Below are 9,524 nucleotides of genomic sequence, written 5' to 3'. Positions count from 1 at the left end.
CTGCTATGGAGCCGATGTACGACTTCGTACCGGTCGCAGTCGAGACGGCGCGGCGGGGCCCTGGGGTTCGGAAGCTCGGGGCTTGTTTAAAGAGTTGGGTCGCCGACTCAGAGACAGGGTCTGCGATCACTGCTCTGAATCGTGGTTGGTTTAGCAAGTGTCCATTGCCGTTCAGCGAGCCAATGCTGCCAGTATAAAGGGAACTTTTGAGCTGGACACGATACGGGGCGTGATTTTTTTTAGGGTTTATTGGTTTTTTAAGTTAAAAACTGTTGCAATACCTAGTTTTTTTTTATTTTAGTACCTATTGACGAAGCCCAGTGCTGATCTTTAATTAGAAATATCTATGTAACATTTGTATGAAGGTGAAATGACAGATACAAGTATTTTCCATGACTTAGACTTTTTGGTTAATATACTTATAGTGTCATTGTATACAGTTATAGTGTCAGTTTTGCTTTATAAAAAATATTTTAAAGTTGTTTTGTGATCTTCTAAATGTTTATCGCAAAAGAGATTTTTGGTAACTGGTAAAAGGGTCAAAAATTCGACAAGTAGACGTGCTCGCTTCGGTGATCGAGCAGGGAGTGGCGATGGAACGAAACGAAATCAGAATGGTGAGGCAAAAGAATTCAATAATGATTCAAAATTTAAAAATAAGTGGCCAGGAACCGGAGATAAAAAAGTGGGATGACGATTTAAGGACTCATCCGTCAGTCACATCTTTACAGCTACCAGCCGATGACTAGAGATGTCAGTTTAATAATTGTAATAAAGTTGTTTTGAATGTCATGTTTCACCAGCACGATATTCAATTATTTTTTGTGAAATTACTAGAGTGGTAGTGTTTAACACGAATTGTTTGTTAGAGGTTGATTTGACTTCTCTTTTTACATTTTGTCATCTTTCCCTGTTGGTACATTTGTTGGTGTACTCATACAAAAGATCGCATATTGCGGATTTTATGTGATCGGTCCATTGACGAGTTCTGCGCAGTTAGTGCAACCTACCTCTGCCATCTAATATTGGATTGGTATTGGTAGATCAGCTGGCAGAGCTGTAGCCACGTTGAGGCAACAGTCGCTGGTTTAAGTCCAGTCGGATCGTAGGTTTTTTTCTTTGTGGTTGTTCGATCTTTGAATAATAATAAGAAATTAAGAGTATTTTCACAAAAAGTAGATTCCTCGTCCCAAAATTATCATTTAACGCTTTTGTGATAACATGTATACTCCATGTAGATTAATGTATGGACGTGATGTTTTAGACACCTTACGGTCACGAAGCCGGGTTAAGCTGAAATTGTTACATGAATAAATACATTTTATCGATATCTATCGACAGTTAATTCCCATCACTAATTGTCAATATTTACGTTGTACAGCTAGTCACGAATTCTGCTATGGATAACATTGATTTTTCCTTTTCTTATTTTGTACAATCGATTAAGACTGACCGCCTTTCAAGGAAATGTTTAAAAAACAAAATACATAATCTGTATTTGTAAACTTCAAGAAATAGGACAATTGGTTTACGGTTATTTTTAGCACAGTTGCATAGATCCCATTGTTAAGTTGTCGTATAACGTAGACTTCTAATAGTAAACATTTTTTTCCCATTTTTTTTAAGATACACTGCCACTGCGCCCGTCACCCTTGACGGCATAATCAAGTAAGGTGGCAGTACTTCCTTGGACGAACTTTTTCACAAGTCTACGTCTACCTTGATTTCAGAAACGCATTGAACAGGTTCCCCTTCGAGGCACTGACAGAGGCGCTCCAGTGTCATGGAGGGTCTCTCTATTACAGGAGGCTATTGAATGCGTGCTTCCAGGACAGGATGGAAAGAAAAGGAAGGAAAAAGCGGGAAGTTTTATCGGCGGCGTGTCGGGTGTGGTATTCCACAGGGGTCCGTGCTGGGCCCTATGTTGTATGTCCTTCTTTCCACCTTCGTCATTGGCTGGGGAAGGACTTAAGAAGAAGCAGCGCGGTTGAGCACGGTCGTGACGTCGTTGGTGGTGGAGAGGATCCACCTGCAGGGCCTGAGGGTCTCAAAAACAAAAACGGTACCAACTCACCAGGACACCAACCAATTATTGGAAACCTTTTACGAAGAACTCCATGTTTAGTTGTGAACTTTACAGGCAGGTGTTATGTGTTAGAAAAGAAACCATTTTACTTTATGTAATAATATTTATTTCTTTTTCTTTTTATCACAGAATTAAGTTTTATAAATAGCATACCTTAATTTAACATAATTTTTTTTATTAAATGGCTTTATACAAAATAATTCTAAAATAAATGTTGTTTTTTATATTTCATATTAAATATATAATTTTTAATCACTTCTGAATTCTGTGGCAAGAATACTAAGAGATCACTTTTTTTTAATTTAAAAATAGGGAAATGAAAATAGGGTAGTCAAAGACGCAGCATACAACAAATATCATAATTAATTATTGTAAATTGCACATTACGAGCAACAGAAGGCGGTGTTGATAAGAAACAGGAACTAGAAACCATTGGATTTTATTTAGAAATCATATTGTTTTGGGGTAATGCCGCCGATAAGATATAATGTAGATGCTAAATTGTAATGATGACCATAAATAAGTAAATTCTGGACGCGGCTCAGCTCTACAGTGTACGTCTGAAACTTTCAGACGTCAAAACCGCTATATGGGTTTATTTCAGCTACTTTCGCCGTTTAATAACACACAGTATTTTGCTTTGGGGTAAGACCGCCGATATTAATAAAATCTTTGTTCTGCAAAAATGTGCAATATAAATATTACAATCTGGGCTGTCTTTGAGAGAGAAGTGTAAAGAAATTAACATTACACTATGCACTAGCGTCAAAGCACATTCACGAGAAAATTTAATTTTTGTCAAGAAGATTAGTGATTTTTCAATTAGTTTAGATTAGTGATTTGATCAATAGAAGGAATAAAACGAGGAATAAAATTCAACTATCTGTTCTTGACAATCGTCTTCACCAAATCACCAATTTGTTTAAAGGAGCTATATATGGTTATACTGCAAAAAATAATCACGATATTTAAAACAATATTGAAACAAAGTAACAAATATGAAACGAGTAAATATACATTTTTATTTGGTGATACGGTTTTCCTGCAGGCAGCCACAGAATCACAAGTTATAATACACAATGGACCTGCCATATGCAATTGTATAAAGGTTCTTAATATATGAAGCGATGGTAACATATTGGAAGAACCGCTAGTTGTTAATTGAGTAGTCGATGGAGCTAACAGTGAAGAAAAACATTGTAATGAAACTTGCACGCTGAAGAAGGTTTACAAAATTTAGAAAATGAAAGAAATTCCTATAGAACCAGACGATGATGGTCCTAAATAAATTAAGAACAACACAATTGTACTTTACGTTTCAATTCCCAGAAAAGTGGAAGATTTTACTTACCTACCCCTTTATAGAATATTCAAATTAAACTTATCATTAAACTAAATTAAATATTATTTAAAAATGAAGAACTGAGCAAAGATCTAAAAAACAGAAGTGATTAGATAAAAGCTGTAAAGGAATTATAATAAATTATTTTTATGTACACTTATTACTAAACTGTTAAAGTAAAACTTAAGTTAACAATAACTTACTAATTTACTACACAAATATAATTTTATAATAGTTGAGCTTAGAAAAAGAATCCCGCCTAATTTCTCTTATCTTATTTACGATGTGCATAACGCAACGTATCGTATTTCTATGCATTTTTGACATATTTTTATCTTTATTAATACATAGATCGAATACATACATAGAAAAAATTCGTTCGATATGACAGTATTCGAACCTGCGTTTGTATGCCAAACTAGGGCCAGCGCTCTACCAACTTAGCTATAGATCGAGTCAGCAGACCCTTACGAATCTTTTGTATTTGGGTTTTTTGGGTTTCTATCGCCGTGGCCCTACGCAGGTTCAACTACTGTCATATCGAAGAAATTTTTCTTTGTTATTCGATCTTTGTATTAAGACTTTGTAATAACAATCACATCATGGTAGTAAAACATCATGATGTTCAATGAAATAAATTTTTATCTATTATATTAACTCCTAGGTATTTGCTACAAATGCCTTAGTAATTTAGGTTCCTTAATTGATTTTGTATTTAAAAAAATGCCCGAGTAGGAATCAATTTATTCTCACTTTTGTACTTTTTGTACTTTTGGACAAGAATTTTGCTGAAACTTTCGACAGTTCGACCCTTAGAGTTTCTTGTTCGTTTTTGGAAGTTTGCTGTTCAACTGAGTAGTAGAACCCAAAACCTTTAAATTCAAGTGCAATTTAAAACTACAGGCATATGGGACTTGTCAACTTTATGTCTCAGGGTGACGGGTGCAGTAGCCGTAAGATCTTTGCGATTTAAAGCCCTGACTGACACTGCAACAGTTATGGTTAGCCGTGTCGCTTACCACCAGGTGCACGGTTTGTTTGTCCCGTCACTTGATCTTAAAAATAATCTACAAAATAACTGGACAATATTAAAAATTGACTTATACCGCAGTTAGTAATTCCTTAGACATCACATTCACTATCCTTTGTGGCTTAGTTTAATACTGTACGTACTGCAGGAGATAGTAACCACAAGCACAATCTTATAAATCGATTCTGCTTAGGGTTTCGACTTATGCCCCGAAGTTTCGCGATTCTTGTACCCATATGACAATGAGTTCCTAGATTGAAAATATCTATAATGGAGTCCAATATAACACAACAATACCAACGCTTCAGGCGATGTCTTCTTTGTTTTCTCCCCTTCGTGACCTGTTCGACGCACGAACGCTGGCTCTAATTGAAGCCCTGGATCCGATGGTACTTAAAACAGCTCTTTGGAACGCCTGGGTGTCTTGGATAGAGGGGCGTTTTGTGTATTTGCCTGGGTTTTCTTCTTCTTCGGGGTCTTCTTGTTTTCTGAAAATATTAAAGACACGTGAGACTCTCTTTATGATGCTAACCTAATGAAAAGAAATAATGTTTTAAGTCCAAGAACTCGAAAAATACTATATATACCTTTTAAAGCAAGGATTATCCCAAAACTTCTGTTCCTTGCCGAAGTTTTCTCCATCTTGAAGAGACTGCGGCATTACCGTGTCCATGGTCTCCGGTAGAAAGAGGCAAAGAAGACCTCCGATTATGCCCAGGATACCCAAGATCAGAAGTGGAAGGTGTTGGGAGACGTTGGCCTGAAAAAAGTGCAATGATTTTAATAATTTCTACTGTTGAGAAGCATGGAATTTTGAAGGAGTCTTCTGTTTGAGATGTAACTATAGAAATCGTGCATTAAAATAAAGATCAATTTAACAAAACTACGGTTTAGCCTCCACAGAACTTGCCCAAGCCTTAGACCATTTGTCGCATAAATTTGTACTACAACAGCGGGACCTGTATAGCCCGAATGGGAAAGTAACAGATTTACTTAGTCTCAAAAAATGGAAGACTCGCATCTTATATGCAATTGTTGAGAATGCATTAACGTTATTAATGGTTACTTCCAGAGGTAAATTTTAGTCGAACAAACTTTTTAGCATTTTCCCTAGCGTTATAATGCCCTGCTTCGTCATCTATAACAGAGTCAAGATAATAACAATCAAGTTATGGTCATAATACACTTACCAAATAAACAACAAATGGTGCTACGATGGAGGCAACATAACCCATAATGTGTATCAAGGCAACGCCCTGAGCCCGTACTACAGTCGGCAATAGCTCTGCCGCGTACTGCAGGCCTATGTTGTACGATATGTTGACTGCGAATCGGCCGAGAATTGCAAGCGAAGCTGAGGGACCGCCTGTCAAAAGGAATTAGGATTTTGTTGTATTATATCGAACCATTTGGCCACATCTACAAACTGACAAGTTTTCAAAAGAGAGGTTTCAAAATTCTACGAACGAAATTAATGGCTATTTTTATACTGCATATAATACATAATTTGTTCTATGTAATTAATATTATTTGTATGATATTCATGTGATAAAAGCACTATAAACGTATGATCACATGTGGCTTCATTATATCAATGATACACCAAAATTGAAACTTAATAACAATTGTTTATTTTCAAGCATAAATCCCATTTTACTTGTACAATGTGACATAATACAACAATAATGATAATAAACTAGATTATAGTAGTAAAATGAAGATTAAAATACAATAAAGTAATAAGATATGACTCGAACAGGTCTTCGTTTAATCTATTTCCTGTTCCATCGCGGTGGAAGGAACGCCAGTTCTTAAAAATGGGACCAGATATATCTGTGGAAATAGCTCCTCAGTACGCCGTTATCAAAACAACGCAATCTGTCCCAGAAGGAAGCAATACGAGTACTGACTACAACAAAGAAGTCAGGCAAGCGAACATGCTCGATGCACTACAGTAGGGTGGTAACTTTTTAAGAATGCGGAAAGCGTCATTGTATTGCGCTTTTAGAGTACTTAGGCTCGCTCTTTTGAAGTTAACCCATAATTGGCAGTTGTAAAAACACTAACATATACCTGGAATAGCGTTAACTTCACTTGTTTACTACATTTCGCGAATCTTCTGGCGAACATGTTACACCGAATCAAGATTGCCCTCCTCTCTCTCTCTCTCTCTCTCTCTCTCTCTCTCTCTCTCTCTCTCTCTGTCTCTCTATGACGCTGTCATCTGTAAGGTCCCTTGTTAAAATATGAGCCAGGTATTTGAACTGCTCCACAACCAAACCAAACTGCAGCGCACTGCTGTCCCATTTAACCAAACATCGGGGCTTCTCTCCGAACCCTTTCCCGCAACAAAAACATTACATATACTTCTTCTTTGTTGCTTCTTTGTAATATAGTTTAAAATATTTACTTTTTTATTTATTTTATTTATTTATTTATTTATTTATTTCAGGCAACTAGGACCCATAGATACATACCTTACAGACTAACATACATATAATATAACAATAATATAATAAAACAATAACAGAAATATTAAATAAATACCTTAAATACAATATAACATGATAATATACAACAAATGATAACATCTCTGTCAAATCTGGTGTAAACCTAACCTACTTTCGAATTAGGGAGCGTGGAAGCTTGAGACACAGATCTCTTGATCTAGTTTAGATTTCTGCCCTACAGATTTTGTTTTTTTAGTAAATAAGACCTGTGAAAATATTTTGTGACCAAAATTTGTGGCGAAATAAATTTACTATTCATTTAAAAACAATAGTTTTTCAAAGACATTACACCAATGCAATGCGGTGAAAGTTATTGCAAAGAAAAAAAAACACTAATTGATAACGATCCTTATACTAAAGAGGTAACGAATTATCGAATCGTAGTCGGTGACGAGGTGGAGCGCAAAGAAACAGGAAGAAATATTTACCAACAGGTACGGCTGTGGCTAGTAAACTGAAGATACCACTGATGACCATAGAACCGCAAGCAAGCCATCTTCGACCCCATCTAAAATAACATAAAATGTATTGTTAGACGATGCGCTTATTATGTCAAGCGAAAACAAAGTGTTTTCCGCATTGTCAGGACATAAAATTGATAAAATTCCGGTAAACATTTCTTGAATTAATAACATGCTCGTTTTTTTAAAGGCCGAATAGTTTTTATAGAGCGTGTGGTGCAAGTTGTACATTTGATATTAATATTAAACGCAAAGATAATTTTAAAAAAGTGGATACTTGGCTGTACGATAGTTTTCCTTAAGTCTGTTTCCATAGTTTACTGTTTGTAGACAGATTTGTAAGTTCATAGCAGAAAACAGAAATGGATTATCGTATGTACTCTCCTGGCCTAGGCCTGTAAAGAGTAGCATGATCTATAAGCTACAAAATACTGCCTTCTTTTTTTCACATTAAAGTAAATTATTTCCGAGCATGTTGAGAAAATATTTTTTACTACAGGAACCTTTAATAAGCTGCAAAACAGAAATTAATTGTAAATGTTTATAGCTTCTTTTTGGGATTGATAAGCAACCTAATAACGTAATTGTAACGTTGTTGGTTAATTTCAATTTGTTTCACCTTATGTTAAAATCTTACCTATCTAAAACTGCAGTCAAAAATGTATCCGCCGGCAATTCAGTAGCCGATGCAATAGTAAAAGTTAAAAATATATCCAATCCTAGCGAACCAACATTTCTTACGTGTCCATCGAACACTAAAGAAATCGCCATCCATATTACTATGAGCAAAATCGAATTCCTTCGAAGTCTAGGCGTTCTGAAGAGATCTAGTACTGAATACGTTTTCGATTCAGCTTCTGATTCCTTGATCGTCTTTAATGATGATTCCTGGAAGAGCAAGATTTTGTTTCAATTACAATCAAAACCATTTTAATATTAGTTTATATAGAGTAATACGTAATACAGATTTATTATATCAATATAATGAGTCGCCATAACTTCGTGACCTAGTAGACAAGCGTTTTCGAATTTTCAAATAATGTCAATACACCTCATAAACTAATATTTTAATATTAAGAGTCGCTCCTGAGCCTACTTAAAGCAAAAGTCACGGTGTACCACAAGGTTCGCTCTTGGGTCTAAAAAGCTATATTCAGGGTATTCTACAAGGTTCATATTTGGGGCTTAAATTATTTTCATTTGATGACATAAAATTAAAAAACCTTATATGAAAAAAGTAGGGTAATATTTACGTAACGCTAGAAAACAACATTTGAACTTACAGTAAAGTCACTCAGTACTTTGTCAGGTATTTTGGTCTTGTTAATTCTTTCGAACTTCTTCATAATCGTCAGAGCTTTGTCGATTTTGCCTTGTGATACCAACCATCTGAAAGCGACAAGATAGAATAGATGACATTACGGAACACTATGCTGCTATTGTCGCATATATCTAGATAAAATAACCATTTAGAATGTGTAAACCTGTTAACATTTGTTGCTAACCGACTTTAAAAAAAGGAGGAGGTTCTTAATTTGACTGTTTGTATGTTTGTTACGCGAACTCTTGTTTATCTATTATACGTATATTGTGAACCAATTTTGATGATTCGTTTTTTGTTGATGAAAGGGTATCTCAGTAGTGGTAGAGAACAAAAAGTAACGAGACCGGACACTCTCCGCTCCTCCCTAGCTTTAGATTTTATTTTTAGATTTTTTAGATTGACTGAATGGTAGTAAGGCTGTCGGCGAGACGTTTTCGCGGTAAGACGGGTTTGATATAGTTTCATTACGAAACTTGTACATTGATATATAACATTGACTTACAAATAAATGGACGACGGGTCTAATATAAAAACCACGAAAAAAATGTCCCAAGTCAACCTATTTAAACGTAGTGACATGTAAAGGAATATGAAAAAGCTAAAACGTTGGAATTTAAATTGTAATGTCATCGCAGTACTGTCTAATTTTGCTTGCTTCGCTGTCAGAAGAAACAAACGAAGACTAAAGCGTGAATGACGCTCTGTATACGATTTTAACGCCCTATAAGTTCGGACACTTTTTAGCGCGGACCCGACGTCCATATAATTGTA

At 35.6% G+C, this 9,524-nt stretch overlaps 1 protein-coding gene across 1 annotated transcript in view; it reads right to left on the bottom strand.

Annotated features, from left to right (window-relative positions):
- Positions 1–4,419: 4,419 nt before the first annotated feature.
- The window catches only part of LOC113232125 (organic cation transporter-like protein), a 32,965-nt gene continuing 27,860 nt past the window's right edge, over positions 4,420–9,524 (bottom strand). The window contains exons 5-10 of the mRNA XM_026466761.1: positions 8,713–8,818; positions 8,067–8,317; positions 7,397–7,476; positions 5,649–5,824; positions 5,046–5,218; positions 4,420–4,946 (exon numbers count right to left, since the gene is read on the bottom strand). Of these exons, the coding sequence (XP_026322546.1) occupies positions 4,763–4,946; positions 5,046–5,218; positions 5,649–5,824; positions 7,397–7,476; positions 8,067–8,317; positions 8,713–8,818 (970 nt within the window). The 3' untranslated portion in view covers positions 4,420–4,762. The remainder of the gene's footprint in view (positions 4,947–5,045; positions 5,219–5,648; positions 5,825–7,396; positions 7,477–8,066; positions 8,318–8,712; positions 8,819–9,524) is intronic.

Source organism: Hyposmocoma kahamanoa, unplaced genomic scaffold, assembly GCF_003589595.1.
Source record: "Hyposmocoma kahamanoa isolate Upper Pololo Valley unplaced genomic scaffold, ASM358959v1 67, whole genome shotgun sequence".
Taxonomy (NCBI): Eukaryota; Metazoa; Arthropoda; class Insecta; order Lepidoptera; family Cosmopterigidae; genus Hyposmocoma; species Hyposmocoma kahamanoa.
Note: the sequence above shows the minus strand (reverse complement) of the source record. Positions and strands in the feature narration are given on the sequence as shown.